The sequence below is a fragment of the Hakea prostrata genome, chromosome 5 (assembly GCF_041222555.1).
Source record: "Hakea prostrata isolate BN-2017 chromosome 5, UWA_Hpros_2, whole genome shotgun sequence".
NCBI classification, from domain to species: domain Eukaryota; kingdom Viridiplantae; phylum Streptophyta; class Magnoliopsida; order Proteales; family Proteaceae; genus Hakea; species Hakea prostrata.
This window is the reverse complement of record NC_142604.1, coordinates 4,241,957-4,260,535: the sequence shown is the minus strand read 5'-3', so window position 1 is coordinate 4,260,535 and position 18,579 is coordinate 4,241,957. Positions and strand designations below refer to the sequence as shown.

General features: G+C 36.2%; 2 protein-coding genes across 2 annotated transcripts; one reads left to right on the top strand and one right to left on the bottom strand.

Moving 5' to 3' along the window:
- Positions 1-2,468: 2,468 nt before the first annotated feature.
- On the bottom strand, positions 2,469-4,743 carry LOC149014517 (putative indole-3-acetic acid-amido synthetase GH3.1). The gene is made up of 3 exons (XM_089155488.1): positions 4,417-4,743; positions 4,234-4,335; positions 2,469-4,144 (listed from the first exon to the last, which is right to left on the bottom strand). The coding sequence occupies exons 1-3, from the start codon at positions 4,704-4,706 to the stop codon at positions 2,764-2,766; spliced, it is 1,773 nt and encodes a 590-aa protein (XP_089011614.1). The 5' UTR covers positions 4,707-4,743; the 3' UTR covers positions 2,469-2,763.
- A 9,015-nt stretch (positions 4,744-13,758) lies between these two features.
- Positions 13,759-17,394, top strand: LOC149014516 (coumarin 8-geranyltransferase 1b, chloroplastic-like). The gene is made up of 13 exons (XM_089155880.1): positions 13,759-14,034; positions 14,146-14,190; positions 14,721-14,920; positions 15,053-15,136; positions 15,223-15,297; positions 15,470-15,553; positions 15,659-15,748; positions 15,969-16,070; positions 16,257-16,352; positions 16,536-16,607; positions 16,742-16,837; positions 16,969-17,073; positions 17,180-17,394. Exons 1-13 carry the CDS (start codon positions 13,935-13,937, stop codon positions 17,219-17,221), a joined length of 1,191 nt encoding a protein of 396 aa, XP_089012006.1. The 5' UTR covers positions 13,759-13,934; the 3' UTR covers positions 17,222-17,394.
- Positions 17,395-18,579: the final 1,185 nt, after the last annotated feature.

Genomic DNA, 18,579 nt, shown 5'->3' with positions numbered 1-18,579 from the left:
ACTCTACTTATTTAAAGTTTTTTTATTCCAAAGCTACTCTCCATGATTTTAACTTGATATTAATCTTTACTTGAGTCTCATCTTTCAACACAATATCATTAGCAAAAGCATACACCAGGAAATCTCATCTTTAATGTTTTTGGTTAATTCATTCATTATAATTGCAAATATATATATAGGTTTAAAGTTGATCTTTGATGTAGCTCCATTGCAATTGAGAATTCATTACTTTGTTCCCCCACCTCCCGCCATTTTTTTTGCACTTGTCGTTTTTTTTTTTTAATAGAATTTTACATTTGTCATTGAGCCATCATACATATCTCTAACTATGTCCACATAATTACTTGTAATACTTATTTTCTCTAGTACTTGTCAACTAATGCCCTAAGAACTCTATCATTAGTTTTTTATAGGTCAATAAATACTATATAAATGTCTTTCATACATTTTCTATATCTTTTCATAAGTCTCTTATAATTAGGTAAATAGCCTCCGTTGTAGATCTTTCGAGCATAAACACAAATTGAATTTTCGTAATGTGGCTAAGTATCTCAAATGGGTTTCAATTATTTTTTCTCATAATTTTATAATTTCATAGTATGAGTCTTATCATTTTATAGTTATTATAACTTTGAATATCTCATTTTTTTTAGACCAAGGCAATAATATTATATTAATAAAACATTAAGCTAATATAAAGCTAATAGCGGAAGAACCATCTACCCTCCATTTCTTCAACAAACCGTTATGTGAAGTTTGTTGGGCAAATCTTTCGGGTCCAATTGAATCTCCACTAGAACCAAAATCAAGCTGGTCAAATAATCAGCACAACGATTGGTCTCAAGAATCTAATAAACCACCCGAATATGGGCCAACTCATCTCTCAACCTCCAAATATTGTCCACAATTCCCATGATATACTAGGAAAGGTTGGTCTCTCCAAATATTTATTTTTGTAAATTGGAACTACAATGTTTCTCCTTTATTCATCTGACATTTTTTCTATGCTTGTAATCTTATTAAACAACTAAGTCAACAAAGCTAGTCCAATGCTTCCAAGCTCTTCCATACTTCTATTGGGATTTCATCAAGATTTTGTGTATATTTAAATCATTCTTAGTGCTTTTTTTTTTACTTTGGACACCGAAATCCTCCATATATATTTTCAAAGGTTGGTGCCAATCCCTAACCAATTGGGAGAATTTCAATCAATCAATAATTCTTTCTCATTTTTTAATTAAATGAAATATTATCTTCATGATTGAGGTGGTGTAAGAGATTCCTCAAACTCATGATATGGAAACCCTTAACTTTGAAACCAAAAGAATTCCAATCCTCCCCCATCTCACATTATATTTCATCCTATTAATCCCACCATCAAATGGACGACATGTAGATGGGTAAAATTTCTCCATTTGATGGTTGTCATGCTCTTTATCCATGTATTTCTCATTAGAGAATCAAGTTCACATTCTCTACAATTCTCACCTCCTACAATTCCCTGTAATTCTTATTTAGAATTGTGACACGTGACAGTTAATTATCCAAATGTCATGATTAAAACCCAATTAAAAGTTGAACCTAATAAATCCCTAAAATTAAGGATTTATTAAGTTCAATTCTTAGTTGGGTTACAATTTCAGATAGGTCAATTCTAAATAGGAATTACAGGAATTGTAAAAAGTGAGAATTGTAGAGGATGTGAACCCCATAGACTGAGATGAAGAGGATCGGGTTCACGATAAAAAGATTAAAATAATAAATAATAATAAATAAATAAAAAAAAAGAAGAATTTAGGGGAGTCCTAACCTGCCTCCTCCGTATATGCACCAAATCTTTTACATTTATTAAAATCATACCAACCCAGTAGGTAGAGTTAGATATATAATTTATCCTCTACTATTTTTTTCTTCTTGGATTCTCTGTTAACCATTATTAATAGATAAGAAACGGCAAAACAAAAGATAAAAGAAAGCACAATCTATACTTCTTGTGAATCATAAGATAAAACCATTTACTTTAGTATTACCATAAATATATAAATATATATTGCTCATTGCCTCATTGGTAATTGCATTTAATATTATTCTTCTGAACATTCATTAGTTTTGTTTGTTTATAAAATTATCCTCTCTATGGTGTTGACCGCAGAAAAATTTTTCCAACTAACGACCCACAAACATGCCTGCACTATCTAAAATGGAGCTCTCCACCTACGACTCTCCATGGCCCAAGAGAATCCTTCCAACAGTAATTCCAAGCTTTGACCTGCCCAAGAATAAAGCGTGGAAAGAAACGAAGAAGAAATTTAATCTTAATCTTTTATTTTAGTCATGCTAAATAAGCATACTATTATTATTATTATTATTATCAGAAGCTCTTCCTCTCTGAAACTTCTTCTGTTTGAGTTTTCAAGATAAGCTGAAGCAGGAAAAGTTGATAATCAGGGGACTATATAACCCTTCAACTATCATCTAATTTACAAATCCATGCCATTACCATCACAACCCTAATTCAAAAGAGCTCACAGAGAAGAAAGAGCAGTTTATTTTCACAAACAGACATACGGTTTAAGACAGCTTCGTGACGCATACATGTTATCCCATTCTAGACGACACGCATCTGTCTCTTTTAAAAGCTTAAAGCCTATCAAGATGAAAGAGAGAGAGGGGGAGAGAGATACAAGAAAAGCCTACTACGAATTACAAATAAGAATTTCTATCATTATTTCCTGTGTGGTCGTCAGAGCCAACTGGTCACGGTCACCGTCGTCTTTCTGGTGTCCAATGAGGGAGAGCAGGGCTAAAATGCGCAGAGAGGACTCTAGAATCGAGGAGCTCCATGATAGGTGTGAAGTTGACGCATCTTGGAACCTTGTATTGATTAATGGAAGCTCCTCTTGAGATGGCGTAATCCATGAGTTCCTCAAATGTTCCACTTTTCACAACCCTAATCTCCAGCGCTCCAATTGACTTGTCCGCTACCCTTCCTTGTCTGTAAACCGAGTTTAACGATTCTTCCATTACAAGGCAACATTGTTCCATCGCCTCATGACTCGGCGCATTCACCGGGTCTTTAGCCAGCAATTCCCAGTATATAACGTAATGCCCTGGAATACTCTTCGTGTCAGCAAAGCTGGTGTACTCCACCACGCTGGTGTTGTACTCTTTCAGCAACTCTGACGCGTTATCCACCGCTTTCTGCAACTCCGCCTCGTCTGTCTTGTCAGAGTCAATGCTCAAAAGGACGTTCTTCCTCCTCACGAAGTGGAATTGTGGAGCTGAGTTGTGGAACCCAGTCACTCGGAGTATGTCTCCTACTCGGTACCGACATAGCCCGGCATAGGTGGTGATTATAAGTTCATACTCCTTGCCAAGTTCGACATCGACGAGGTCGACGAGCCTCGGAGGTGTGTCGCGATTCAGTGAGGAAGAGGACAAGCCGGGTTCGTGTGGGAGAAACTCGAAGTAGCCCATGTTGGGCATGATTGTGTAGGAGACCTCAGATGGCATACACATTGGTTTCAAGTTAAGGCCAAAATAGCACTCAGAAGAAGCGTACATGGTGCACGCTAGAGGTAACCCACCACTGTAGAAATCTAGGGTTGGGATGTATTGTGCCATGGCACCTGTAACTATCACATCAAGGTATTTGGTGTTTGGCCAGATTCTGGTTATTATTCCTTCCCAATTCCCACTTGAGCACTCCTTGATGATGAACTCGGCGAGTTCTTGGTTGGGTTCAAGGACTTGAGACATGCAATCCCTGATTGAAAAATCTGTTACTTTGGAGTTTAAGGTTCCAGTGGAAATGTCATGGGCGAGTTCTTGCCAGTTGAGCTGAAGGAATCGAATCGCCCGTAACAGACCCGACGCGAACACGGCGCCGACTCGAAGGACTTCAGTTCGTTGATATAGGCCACATAGCATCTGGGTGTACATGCTCTGGAATGAATCTGGGCAGAGAATGGCTTCGTTGGGGCTTGTGTACACATTGTAAGGATCAAAGGGTCGTGTCTTGAAGTGGTCGCTTTTGTAGTAGCTTGTGAGCACTGGTCGTGCTAATAACCCACCTGGAGTTTTTGTTTCGGATTTGATAAACAAGAAGTAGAGACCCTTTCCTTTGTCAAGATCTGGAACATAACTGCAGCAACGACAGAAAACAAGAAATGTCAATAATTTGAAACTATGCAAGAAAGCCAAGGCGGCGAGGGTGATAAAGATAGTATTTACAGGTTCATGACGGGCATGAGAAGGTTATAGAGACCCTGACGACGATCCAGCTCTTCTTGAATTGTTGGCATGAGTTTTCTCTCCCCAGCCGAGGTCCCTGAGCTGCAATTTCATTGGGTTTATTAGAAAGGGAGGGTAAAACCAAAAGAAAGATGAGATAAAAGAGAGAATAATTATGCGAACCTGGTGAGGAATTCAGAGACGGGATGAGCAGAGAAAATGGGAGAGCGATCACCATTTGCTATGCGTTGTATATCAGGTTGAAGATCCTCATAGGTTACAACTGGTACCTTGGATTTGAAGGTGTTTCTGTCACTCGCACCATTGAGTTGGTACCTGCTGAGGTACTCAGTTTCGGCATTTCGTGTCAAGATCTCAGCCAAAACTTTCTCTTGGACAGCATCAGCGTTTTTGGTCATCTCATCGATGAAGTGAAGAGCCTTTGCGTGCTTTTCGCAAGTGATGTTAGCCATTATTGAAGCAGAGACAGTGAACAAACACAGACGAGGAAAGATGAGAAGCTGATGGCTTTGAAGAGCTGAAACAAGGGAGTATTTATAGGCCAAGAGGGATTTTTAGCCACGTCAGGTTTCACGTCAGCAAGGTAATACAAAAGGAAGGGAGCGAAGTTGGGCGGAGAGAGAGGGGCAGCCATGCAAGCCGTAGACAGAAAATATAGTTTGACTGGAGGAGACAAGAGTGGCCCACCAGACGTCATGTTTGTTAAGGTCTTTAGAGACATGTGGGGCCACAATGTATGCCATGTCATCTGTCCATGTTGCTATTTTTGTCTGACCTAAACAAGTCAGCGAGCCACAGAGGCAATTTTCTGGTCAGATGTTGGTTCTTGATAACGATGGCCTTCCCGCGTCCCCGGCATGATGGGTTGTGCCTGTCTGCTGCTACCAAATTTCTCCAAATCGGACTTGCCGGCCTAGCTTAGCTGGTCAATCAGGTAACCGCTAATGGTTTGTCACTGATCCGAGAATCTATGGATTTTGCTAGTTCGAACATTTCGTTTTTCTTAATGCATGCTTATTACACCCAAAAAAAGAAAAAGAAAAAAGAAAATTGTATTCCAAAATCTCCCAAAGCTGACATTGAATTCCTTTGGGTTTAAAGAGAGAGCAAGAGAGTGTGTTTTTGTCTGTGTTGGATCTGTGGTCTTCTACTTTCTCCGACATCAGTGTCTACTTTCTTTTTGGAGCTGATTAATGTATAATTGGTGCTGATTAGTGCTGCACTTAATTAAGATAATATGGTGGTCCATGCCTAATCTAGCTTTAAACAAGTGAGCTTCTATTAATACGAGCAACCATTTTATATATATAATTGTTGAAACCAAACAAGAAAATGACCTCTTAACACCTTCTTGAGCCACAGGAGATTCCCAGTAAAATGGTAGAGTATGAACAGTACAAATGTCACCTTGAACACAGGAAATGATCAGGTTGAAGTTTGAGTTGCCAAGTTGGGATTTTTTTTTAAATTTTTTGCAACTTTGAACCCAGCTCAGCACGCAACAAGCTCGATGCAAATAAATCTCATAAGAGAACCCTTTAACTTCACGTCTATACCGTCTGAGATCAGGCTTCATAGTTTCAGTCTTGACTTGTGAAATTGGATTTCATGGATCAGGTTAGGAAGTTGACAATTTCTGGTCTTATCTGTACAGTAATATTGTTGAGCTAACCTGTTTCTTTTTCTATCTCTTATTGCATGGATCCTTGTCTCCATGTCTTGATGCATGGATCCTTGTCTCCATCTAAACTATAACCTAAGCATGGAGCTGTCTTTTATTCTGTGGATGACATATCACATATGGTCTCTTCCATTTTATATGTCTATGACAATGACATACAAAGAAGTTTAGGTGGATTATGTATATTTAATCTTAACCTAAATTATCTAAGTCAAATTAGTGAGACAATAAGAAAGCTAACCTAGTCTCATGCTTGACGAATTCAAAATGATAAATTCAAGCTTTTAGACAAGTTCTTCATGAAATCCTTTACATGTCACTTTTCTAGGGTAGTTGTTCAGAAGTCAAGCTCTTCAAAATCAGTTTCAATGCAAACCTAACCATTAGGACCCAAGGAGATATCCGTATTTAAAAAAAAAAAAGAATGATAAACAAACAAAGAATACCCATTTCCTTTTCAAAACCATTTGTCCAACTTCCATTAGTTAAACCCTAAAAGATTTCTGGAAAGAAACTTAGGGTGAGAATCTTGAGGAAACGAGAATAAATCCAAACCTTGATGCCAAACAAGGTCTTTATCACAGAAGAACCTAATCTTGGTTTAGAGGCCTGTTCACGCTACAAGTACTGTTTTTATCAATTTTAAAGATAATTGGTTCATACATTCTCGGGGTTGAGTTCTTACGTATACACCATTACTAACTTTAACTTAAATCTCTATCCAATCTGCAACGTATTCCATTTCATCTCAACCATTAGAGATAGCCATATAAAATGCTTATTGATCAAACATTGCTTTTATATCCAGAGATTAATTAGATCTTCCATTAAGTTATTCAGCTTTTGAAAAGGTTGGGTTGGGTAAAGGAATATACATAGCTTCCTACACTTGACAAGTGGTAGCAAGTTAGTAGAGTTATAGAGTAGTTTTATCATGCTTAAGTCATCCCAACTAATTCAAAGTTCCCTACAAACAGCCTTCATGATGGGAAAGTGGGGAGAAGAGATTAGCTTATTAGTCCTTGATTGGAGTTCTCGGTGTTCTATTTTAATCTAACAAGATGCAGAGTGACGTTGGGGAATATTTAGAAACATAGACAATGGAGCGCACCATAACCCTTAATGAGATTCTTCTCTAAAGAGTTTAAAATTCCATAATCCATGGAAATCAAATCAGAATTGGTGATAGGAGACCATTTAATTTGGAATATTTTGGGTAATGAGTAAATTCATTCAGTTGTATAGTGTTTTTTTTTTTTTTTTTGGAAGCTAAGGTTCATCCGGGCCAGCTTGCGCGCACTTTGATTACATCTTCGGGGGGGAGACGTTGTCTCCAAAGGATCAAACCCATGATCTCTCCATTGAGAAGTATGGATCTCTACCAATCCACCAATCCTGCATTGGCACTTAAGTAGTATAGTTAGCTTTTAAATGGATCTCTCTTGGATTCAAATCTAATGATTCACATCGCATTGGTATATATCTAAGAATATGCCTCCTAGTGATCAATACCTGTTCCATCTCAAATTATACTGAGATCAACTATTTTTAATAGTTACAGTAGTTTTCATTGGTCTACATAGTAGGTGGAACACAAATTCTTATTGTAGGTGGTGTCTTCATTGATTTTGACTATTATAAGCTAGGGATTATTTTCTTGAGGTGGAGGGGGGCCACAAGATAGGTGAGGTTCAAAAAAAAATATTGAAGACTGTTCTATTCAATGGTTTTTACCAACTAATTAGTAATTAAAATGATATAAAAATCTATCATGTTGGTAGATTTTCACTCATAGGGATTTAAGTATTTTCCCCCTCTTTATCTCAAGCTTTGCTTTACCTATAGAGATGGTGCATTGAAGTTGGACAAATTAGAGTGGTTTTGACATTTAAATTCGCAACTAGATAAGCATTAGTTCAAGAAACATGAATATGATGCAGGATGGGGGGTGCACTAATGACTAATAAACTTTTTTTTTTTGTTCCTTTACCACATCAATTACTGTTTCTTTGATATGCCTTTTTTATTTATTTGAGAAGTGTGACATATTTTTGCTTCTTTCTTTTTAGATATTGATTCCAGAAAGTATACTTACTTGGATCATATGTGGCTGCTATTATTGATAATATTTTGTATGATTTGTTGATTTTCTTAGCATAGTATTCAAATATATATATGAAGTAAATTTTTATTCCTTAAAAAATTGTTATTCCTTAGAGTAAGGCTGAAAAATAGAAAGCATATATTAATTTATAATTGAAAGTGATCCACTATATAGTACTTAATGATTCCTCTACGGGATCAATCATTTTATATAATTATATTTCAACTCAATAATGTTGTGTTTATCCCTTTCTGGAGAAAAGAGACGACCATCTCTATTTTATTTAAATTTAAATACATAAAATAAATGTGAGGCACATATAATATTTTGATATTATCTTGCCCTAGATTTTCTTTTTCTTTTTCTCTTCTTTTTTTTTATAATTTTTTCTGGCAGAAAGAATATGGACCAAAAAAAAAAAACTACATAACTTAACACTAATCAAAGAGTAGAAACTGTTCATACAATCGTGCTCATCACTTTTCACTAAGCCATTCTAGCTAGGTGATCTCACTCTAGATTCTGTATTTTGCTAATCTAGTGCCGGTGGTGCCAAGCATTGGATGATCGCCATGTGGACTTCATTAAATCCCAAACACTTAATACATGGTTTTATTTGTTGCAAAGAGAATTAGGTTTTCTTTTACTTAAGTTGGTTACAAGTGCAATGGTGTTTTGAATGGCTAGGATTTAATAAAATCTACACCATGTAACACTAAACACCACAGGCATTACCATATTACGACACTAAGCAGAAAGACCACTAAGAAAATGAAAATAATAGAGATCTCTCAAATTGAGTAATGCGAGTTCGTCCATCAAAATATATTGATACAAAACTTCAAGTCAAAACCTAACACAAAACAAACTGGGAGGTGATATATATAAGATATACATTGACCCATCTTATATTCATTTTGCATTGTTAATTGGTCCAAAGGTTAGTGTTAATCTGGAGTTCTGGACCAACAGCTTTAACCCAGCTGGGTGAACTACAGATATCCAAAGAAGCAGCTTTGTCTGCATTGCGCATGCAGACGGTTTCTTCAGTTCACCCAGGAAGAAAACAAAACATTAACGCGAATCATGCACAAATGGGAAGTGAAGTGCACAGTCTAGATAAAAGGAAAAGGGTTTTCAATCCTTAATTATATTGTGTTTGGAAAAATGTGGAAAGAGCACGGAGCAGCAAAGCAAGGCAAATCATCAAATCAGAATTCAGTAATAGGTTAATGGAGACTTCCAACTTTGACTGGCCCAACTCACAAAGTTCTTTCTTCCTTCTTCCAATGCAAATGATGTACAGTAAGTTCACACTGAGAAACTTGAAAGCAGGACCAGGTCCCCCGGAGAGGCCCGGAGTTAAAGAAGATTGGAAATTTGTTTTTGACCGTGCATGTAAGGAGAAAACTGTTTAATTTGTTTTTGACCTTGTTGATCATCAAGAAGGTGAAACTTGACTTCTACTCAAAACACAGAAAATGAGGGAAACTTCTGGGCAACACCCAAAAGGGTTAACAAAGGAAACTTGCACGAAAGAAATTAGGAAGAAATTAAGATGGTTGAGTTTTCATTCAACCAAACGCCGTACAATTTGGACTAAGGGTGTCAAGGAGACAGAGATGGAAAATTTGGACCTGTTTTGATTTTAAATGACCAGGTTCTCTTACTGGTTAAAATGGATAAGAAAGAAAGAGGAGTAATAATGATCCTAGAATGGTCAAACACTATCTGTAAGTGAATCTCTCACCCCACATTTAACACATTTTCAGTTTTAGTCTCAGGGGTGACTATGGTAGTCGCAGTGAGAGATATGATGATGCATGAAACAAGTGATGTTCTTCCCATCCTTCCTTGTATGTAAGTCAAAAGTTTTTTCCATGACCCATTTAGAAATGAGAATCCAATTTCTTTCGTGTATCCGTAGAGAAGTGATTCGATTGGTTGCTTTCAACCAAACCAATTGAAAATCCTTACATTACTATCTCTCCTCAAATAACTGATGGACATGAGAATCAAGATGGTGACATGGGTACGTTGGTTTAATTTGACTTTCCCATGCTGGCAAGATTCACCCTCCTCATGGGTTCATCACTTTTATTTTCAAAATTAACAATTCTCAGACTAGTTGGAATCTTCCATCTGTCAATATAAGAGTTCAGATCACTTCCTCATCAGGAATAGGGAATAAAGGTAAGATTCATATGAGATCTATCAGGAATCTCACTTCTGATTTATTTTGTCAGTATTCGGAGGTAAGCCCACCTTTGTAGTATAGTGGATAAACATGAGAGCAATACATATCTCTGCCAAGAATATACCATAGTCTATATGAGTCTACGTGTCCATTCTATTTGTATTTGAGATGCATCTATAAATACTATACCTAACCAGTATTTCATTTAATAGAAAATTTATTCTCTACATGGTATCAGCCTACTCCTATCTCTATCTCGTTTCTTGGCCCTAACGCTGTTCCTGCATCATATTTTATTTAATAGAAATTTTTTTCTCTACAATGAGATCCAAACTCTCAGGGTAAAGGTCTGTGCTGCCCCACACCTCTTCACCATCTCTTAGGAGAGGACCTACTTCTAAATTCTATAAAGAAAAATCAAAAGTGAACCCCTTAGTAGGCCCTCCCCTCCTGATATGTGTTGAAAAAGTATAGAAGTAGCATAGATTTCTATATGTTATAACAGAGGATCCGAACTCAATTTATGACATCACTAGTGAAATTCTTCAAATACCAAACAATATAACATTACAGGTTATACTTGGGAGCAGTAGTGGCCTGTCCGGATGCCTCTCAGGCTCCAAATTGCATCTCAACCATTGAATCGACATTTAATTCAATGGTCGAAATAAACTTTGAAGCCCAAAATGCATTTGATCGGAATTGCACAGAGCCCTGCTCCCAAGCAGTTCGCTAACAGCACACATCTTAATACCCAACATCTCAATATAATTCACTATTAATACCATCACATCTTTTGACAAAAAAAAAAAAAAACTACGATCACATCTAATGATGAAATTTTTGTTCCCAAATAGTACTGCTTAATTAAGGAACTCAATAAGAAATAATAAAACGTGTGAATTCCTGCTTCAGAGTCAAACATGTCTATCTTAATTCTCAATATCACATCATCTACCCATCTTCACGCGTGAACAACTTAGACCAAATTGTATTCGACAATTCTTGTCTCAAGCCCGAGATTTTGTTGTTGGCTTCAAAACGCAATCTAGAATTCTTGCTTGCATCATCACTACTGTAACAGATCTTCCCAAGTCAGACATCAATGAATCTTCTCTACACACGCCAACTTACCCAAACACAAAAAATTTCTGGGGCTGAGATGGGCTTTCTTCAAATTATTGTTCTGGTTGATATTGATATATATGCCAAACAAAGCATCATTATCTTCTTCCGTATACATGCAAATATTGACCCGTAGATACGATCAAAAAGTGGGTTTTCACTGGAAAAATGTGATTTCTATGAGCATCACCATTGCGTTATGAACAAGCCAGCTCGAAGCTGTGGATAAAATCATAAAAAGCTCGAGTGACTCCCAGTAATGGCGTCAGAAATGACGTTTCTAATATCCTTCTCGATCTTAATTTCTTTCTGTCCGTCATGGATGTACGGACACAGGGACAGATCGATGATGCACAGTTCATGAAGAGAAATCGCAGAGCCACATCCATGAATGATTTTTAGACAGGATTTCTACTAACGGGTTAAGCAATACATGTGAAGTTGTCGTTGATTTCTGGGTACAGATAGAACCAGAACTGATAAGTAAAATCATGCATCGATCCAGAGAGGTGTAAGGTAGGCATTGGTCTAATGACCAGCCGACCATGAACAATTCAAAAACTCTCATGATCTCATCATGACCAATTGTCTCTATACCCTAATCTGCTCATTTTACCAGTCCCACCAGGATTTGAAAGAGACAGGAATGGTAACAATTCTAAGAATGACAAAGGGAGAGATACGCTCGCATGCTCTTTCACGCGTGAAGAGACCTTGCTGTTGAAAACTGGGGATTTTTTTGCCCTTTCGGGAAAGAAAGATCTCCTTGTGAAAATGGGTTTTTGACAGACTAGAAATCTCAAAAAGCTGATGTCACCCGAACACTAACCAAAATGCATGCAAATCCTTTGTATCCGGGTTGGGCGTGCATTGATGTGTTTCACTGTTAGATGTCATGTCTGTGGTATCAAATTTGGTTGGTTGATACCATGAACAAGACATCCGTCGACCATATGCTGAGGATCTAAATCCAACCTAAACATATCTAACTCTCAGCCATTTCCAAGAGCATTATTCCAAAAAAAATTTGTTTGACTATCGTAGGGTTGGTTGGATGACAACAACCAATGCCTCTTAGTGAAGAGGTCGCTAGTTCAACTATCTTGGGTGGTATATATAATATCCATTCTCCGATATATAAAAATGGGACCAATATCAGGTCTATTTCTTACAAAGAAATGGTCCATTTCCTCAATTCTTTAATGTGACTTATAAATGGATTTCAACCATATGATGCGATGTTGAGATACATGGCACATATCTACAAGGAAATGGATGTCAGAAATGGACCTGATAACCATAAAAATGTGCCCTTATACGAAAAAAGGGGGGAACAAAATTGTTTGGACTATGGGCCTACTTAATATTAAAGAAGAAAGAAACATGGGCTTGGGCTTATCATAATCACTATTAGGGATACTACATATGTCGTCGGTAGGGGTTAAACCCATAACCTCTTCATTGAGAAGCCAGGTTCCTAACCATCCTACTACCCCTCCTTTCCATATTCTAGTATGCTCATTTAACCCCAATTAAGTCTTTAAAATCCATTTGTTACAAGTAAGCTCACCAGGATTTGAGAGAGAGGGATGAGTAAAAACCATTGAATTCTTTTAAGAATGACAAAAAGAGAGATACGTTGGCTTGCTCTTTCACGCGTGAAGAGATCTTGTTGTTGAAAAAGTGGGATCTTTACTCTTTTGGGTATAAAGATCAAACTCCTTGGGGAAAATGGAGTTTGGGAGTTTTTGGAAGACTAGAAATCTAAAAAAGGTAAAGTTCCCCAAAGACTAGCCACTCCCAAAAGAAGTTTGTTTGGGCCTTGGGCTTACTTAACAATAAGGATGAAAGAGACGTGGGCTTGGCCCGATCCATGCAATGCCCACCTGATCCAACTAATTGGGTTGGGCCGTCAGGCGTGTAAAACACAAATTTCGACTAGGCTTGGGCCTTGAGGCTACCCAAATTGCAGACGGGCCCAAAAGGAAAAAAAATTCAAGAGGCAATTCTTTTTTAAGATCAAGCAGGGTTCATGCAACATATTTGGAATCTTTTTATATTTTTTAGTTGACAATTTTATACCTAATTTTTAGAATTTCGGCCCACCATTATTTTACAGAATAGGTCCACAGAGGCTACAGATTAATGCTTCCCATTAGAGACCCAATTCAATTATTTTTTTCCTAAATCTTTCCATGAATCCAAAAACTAAATAATTTTTTATTCTTAATTTCTTTCTCTGAAATATTCTTTTAGTAAGTCGCACACCACAAACTACAAAATAAAACTACTTCCAACACTTTACTTCAATATTATATTAATCTAATTACTCAGATTGCCATTAATTATTAGCAATGAAGTATACAACTTATGTAAATAACTTGCAGGTGCAGATGAACAATATTAGAAGGCTCTTCAATTCATAAATGGGCTCCTTCTTCTCCAGAAGATAAAGAGCAAACAAAGCATGTAAAGCTCTTCCAAAGAACACACCCAGAGGTTGCAAGGAGGAAGGTGGCTTCTAAGGTTAGCTTTTTCAACTGTTTAGAACTCTACAGAACAAGGAGAAAGCTATGGAGGCGCTTCTAAGACCAGCATTTTCAGTTGTTTCTCTTCCTGAGAAACAGACAGGGATGGAAGCAGTGTTTGCAACTTTCTCACCTCCTGGAAGAGGTAATTAAGATCCCATTTACTGGATTTTTCTTCCCATCTATTTTGCAGTCTGAGTTTTCAAGCTATTATCTTGGTTCTTGAGCCCAATTCATTTTTCTCTTCAATCTCTAGGTCATTTCATGAGGAACTCTGTCTGCTTCACTAATGGAAGAAGAAGTAAGCAACCAATCATTTTTATTTTCTTTCTATATATTAAGTTCCTTACTTCCTGCTCTATCAAAAGAAATTACTATAGTATCCTCATAATATTTTAAAAGACAGATGCCTCATGCCACGTGCCACCGTGCCATGTATTCACTTTCATTGGTCCGACAATTTGACCTAGGGGCTATAACAAGTCTAGTTCCTCTACTCCAATGGGTAGAGGATCACACACCATTTACCACGTATATAGGAAGAAGACTCTTCTAAACATTAACAAAGTGAACTATAAACACGCTCTACTTTTAAAATGTGATGGTAAAAGTATGACGAGAGCATAATTAACCTCTACCTAACGGAATCCAATAAGTCCCAACTCGCTACAACCACCAAGATATCTCTTTCTTTTTCTCTTTTTTTGGGTTCAATTAATACCCCATCATCCAATATATGAATTTCTGCTTTATTAGTATATCTAACTTTTCATTTTTTAACAAAATTTTGGTCAACATTTCACATTTGTACTCTTGCATTTCAAATACCAGTGAGCAATTTACATGATATCCATAGAAGATGCAATGTCAAGCAAAGCCTTGAATTCTCGGCATTTCCAGATGAGAAGCTTCCCCATGAAAAATGTATATTTGAGAATGAGCTATCAAAATTTGAGAACCATTATGCAAGACTTGGGAAGAAATTGAAAGCATTCTATAAATTTTCTCGACCTTACACTATGTCAGCAACTGTAAGTGTTAGTTTGATCATATTGTAGCTGATTATCATCTTAAATCTATGTTTTTCAATTTGAAATTATTTCTTGTATTCGACTTTTTAAAATTGTAACATTTTAAAAATACCAGTAGTGTTGATTTATCAGGCTGGGGTAACAACATCACTTTGTCTTCTGTCTTTACAATCAATTGGTGATCTTTCTCCAACATTCTTTACTGGATATTTGAAGGTAAGAAACCAAGGTGAGAGAGAACGATAATGCTTCCATACTTAATAAGTGTTATTCCTTCTAAAAAGTTATTTTTATTGTTTTAGGTATTGGTGGTGGCGACGTTAAATATCTTCTATATAAATGGAGTAAATCAACTATCTGATGTTGAGATTGACAAGGTACATAGATTATATCATGTAGTTACAAATGGATGCCAAAAATATGTCTCAAATGAAAATTATAAACCATTCAAAGTATCAAAAGAACATCTTATGCATGAGAAACATGACTGCAAGAAATATAATAGTGAAGCTAATTATCATATTTATGTTCTCATCTTATGCTTTCCAGATTAATAAACCATATCTTCCTTTAGCTTCTGGTGAATTCTCAACTAAAGATGCTATGGCCTTCACTTTATCAGCTACCATACTGGTATTTATCTTATAAGGAAGCTTGTGATATTTGAATGCTTTTATATGTATTTCTTTTAGTTTCATTTACTTTTAAAATTTTCATTTCTTTTTTCTCCCCCTGCAGAGCTTTAGCTTGGCAATAATATTTAAATCTCCACCACTTATTTGGGCTGCAGTTATTAGCTTTCTTGGAGGATCTGCGTACTCTATCAATGTATATACTCTACAATCTTTTTAACTTTTAGTTTTTTCCCCCTTTTTTGTTAAAGAAAATCTCTATTAAATAGTGAGAAGCAATGTTTCATTTATATGAAATTGATGAAGCCAATGACATAATTCTCTTTAGTCCAGAAAAAGGGTGGAATCAGGTACAAATGGTGTCATATTTGAATTTAGCATGTAATTGATTTTGCTGAATTTCTTGTTCTTTACAGCTTCCTTTTCTTAGATGGAAGAGATATCCTTCAATTTATATACCAAGTCAGGTGTTATGGTGTGCTCTAGGTTTTCAAGTCCCATGTTATATACATATCCAGGTATGAACATTTTATACATGATATATCAATTTTAACTAACTAGCCTTAATCAAGGTAGCTTAGTCCTTTGTAATCCTATTACAATGGACTTAATCCAACCAACAAATTAGGATATATCTTCAACTCTTGCGTCTCCAAGCAAGTTTCTTATAAATATGATTATGACTTTTAACTACCAACTTGCAGAAGTATGTCTTTGGGAGACCAACCTTTATTACAAAGTCATTAATATTTCATATAACGATGATGTCTTTGCTTTGCATTCCCCAAATGATTTTAAAGGTAAATGCTCTATCATATTAGTTTAAGCGTGAATTTTATTATCTTTTTTCTTTATGTCATGTACCCATTGTTGGACAACTCATTGTCATATGATATGGAATGTTTACAGTGTTCAATTATCATGAAAATTCTTTGGTGGCCATCTTTTATCTCTTACTATAATATACTTGTAGCAACTAACAGGACATTTCAGATACGGATGGAGATAGAACAAATGGCATAAGAACCATCAGTACTCTACTTGGTGAAGAAAGAGTTAGTCAAAGATCTCTCCCTTTGTCATTATTATAAGTTTTATCATATCTGCAGATTGATGGATGTTACCAGCATTTTATCCTTGAAGTGGTCAGTATGTCTTTCTCTTATTGCAAGTGTGTTTAATGGAGCAGGCATTTGCTATAGCTATTAAGATCGTTTTAGCAGAACTGTTTCTTGCTACAGTAGTGGGGGCTTCATCATCACTTTGGTTTGGGAAGTTTATAACAGTAAGTTTGTTTTTGGCTTTAATTTGACTTTCATCTATTTGCTAACACTAACTGTATTCAAAGAATTAAATTTGTCTGGTATGATAGTTTCTTCTTCTTCTTTCTATTATACGACTTCTTTGCAATATTAGGTATTTGGCAACCTTGGAATTGCTTTTGCACTTTGGAATCGTTCTCGATATACTGATCCCACTAATTCATCCTCAGCTCTTTCTTTTTATATGTTCTTTTATAAGGTATGTGAGTTGTCTTTAGAAACCTTTTCAATAAGAAGATAGGAACAGATAACCAGGATATATTTATATGCAAATTACCATTGTGATGTGATTTTCTGTTTTGCAGGCATTATCTATTGAACAATTCCTCATTCACTTGGTACGTTGAGAATTAGAAGGATAACAAATGGTTACAAGAGCAAGTGAAGACACTTCATTAAAGGATCTCCAAATCCAATAATACCAATACTATCTATTTTTGAATAGAAAACTGCCTCTATTACAGCAGCTTCATTGTATTTTGTATTTAAATCGCTCAGTACTAGTCATTACAGACTTAAAAAAGCATGGATTAAGATTAAATTTAGTGATCAAAGGAAGTAATTATGAGGGAAGGAAAAAATATTGATGCTTCCCTCCTGTTAGAGCCCGAATTTTGGGTCGGGCTATTACTTGCAATTTCACTTGGTGTGGCTATCTCCAAGTTTATTCATACTGTTTAGTAACAGTTAATTCTCTTATAGGATTGAATACATCCATTGGTTGGATGTGTAGGAGTTTGGTTGAGGAGATTTGATACTTGTTTTTCATTTTCATATTGTTTATTTTCAGTTCATTTCCTATATCAAACAATATTTTTGCTGATTTTTTAGATGGGGTGCCAGAAGTTTGAATCTTACTAGGTCTTGATGGGGAGTTCTATCAGTTTTTAGTGTAACCCCTTCTTTGATGTTCTCGAGGCCGGTGAGTCTGGATTGTGTCATTTGAATATATGACAGGAATTTATTATAACTCCCCCCTCCCACCTCCCAAAAAAAAACCCAATTCAATTATTTTTACTAACTCCCTTCCTGAATCCAAAAAGTGAAGAGACTTATATTCTTAATTTAATCTCAAATAAGATGTTTTATTAATCATAATAATATTAAGTTCTATTTCATAAAATTTATTAAAGAGATTTTTATATGTGGGTCCTCAAAAATGTTGTCTCCCTATTGCTATTCCTAAGTCTATCTCTAACTCTAACATCAGAAATGTTGTCTCCCTTATATTGCTATTTGAATGCGCATCATTGTACTTAGTATGAGATGTGGGACCCTGTTCAGCTTCGCTTTGATCCTCTTCATTCTTGGCCAGCAAAGGCGTGCGTATCAATCATATACAATTGTGGAACGTTTCAGCAAGACCTAGATAAAGAGATACATATGCTCCCTCTGTAAAAAATTTGCAAATACTTTAGAAGACCTAGAGATATAATTAAAAAACACCCAACAGAAATCTAAAGAAATCCTCAAAATATTTGAAACTAGACTAAGACAAATTCAGTCTAAAGATGAAGGAAGACCCCATAAGGAGAGAATGGCGGGGTAAAAGTATATAATCTCTTGTAAATTCTACCCATAACCATAAGGAGGGAGGTTCCTTCCATAGTCAGTATGCAAGCATGTAGAAGTAGCATTGTATGCTACATAAGCATAATTTAAAAGCTGACTGTTATCTCTGCTTGTCTAGATCTTGCTTTTGGAT

Coding starts and splice junctions, on each gene's coding strand:
- LOC149014516 (XM_089155880.1), top strand. CDS start 13,935: ATGGAGGCGCTTCTAAGACCAGCATTTTCAGTTGTTTCTCTTCCTGAG. Junction 16,353..16,535: donor TTCCCCAAATGATTTTAAAG/GTAAATGCTCTA, acceptor AGCAACTAACAG/GACATTTCAGATACGGATGG. Junction 17,074..17,179: donor TTTATATGTTCTTTTATAAG/GTATGTGAGTTG, acceptor TCTGTTTTGCAG/GCATTATCTATTGAACAATT.
- LOC149014517 (XM_089155488.1), bottom strand. CDS start 4,706: ATGGCTAACATCACTTGCGAAAAGCACGCAAAGGCTCTTCACTTCATC. Junction 4,336..4,416: donor GTCTCTGAATTCCTCACCAG/GTTCGCATAATT, acceptor ATGAAATTGCAG/CTCAGGGACCTCGGCTGGGG. Junction 4,145..4,233: donor CTCATGCCCGTCATGAACCT/GTAAATACTATC, acceptor TCGTTGCTGCAG/TTATGTTCCAGATCTTGACA.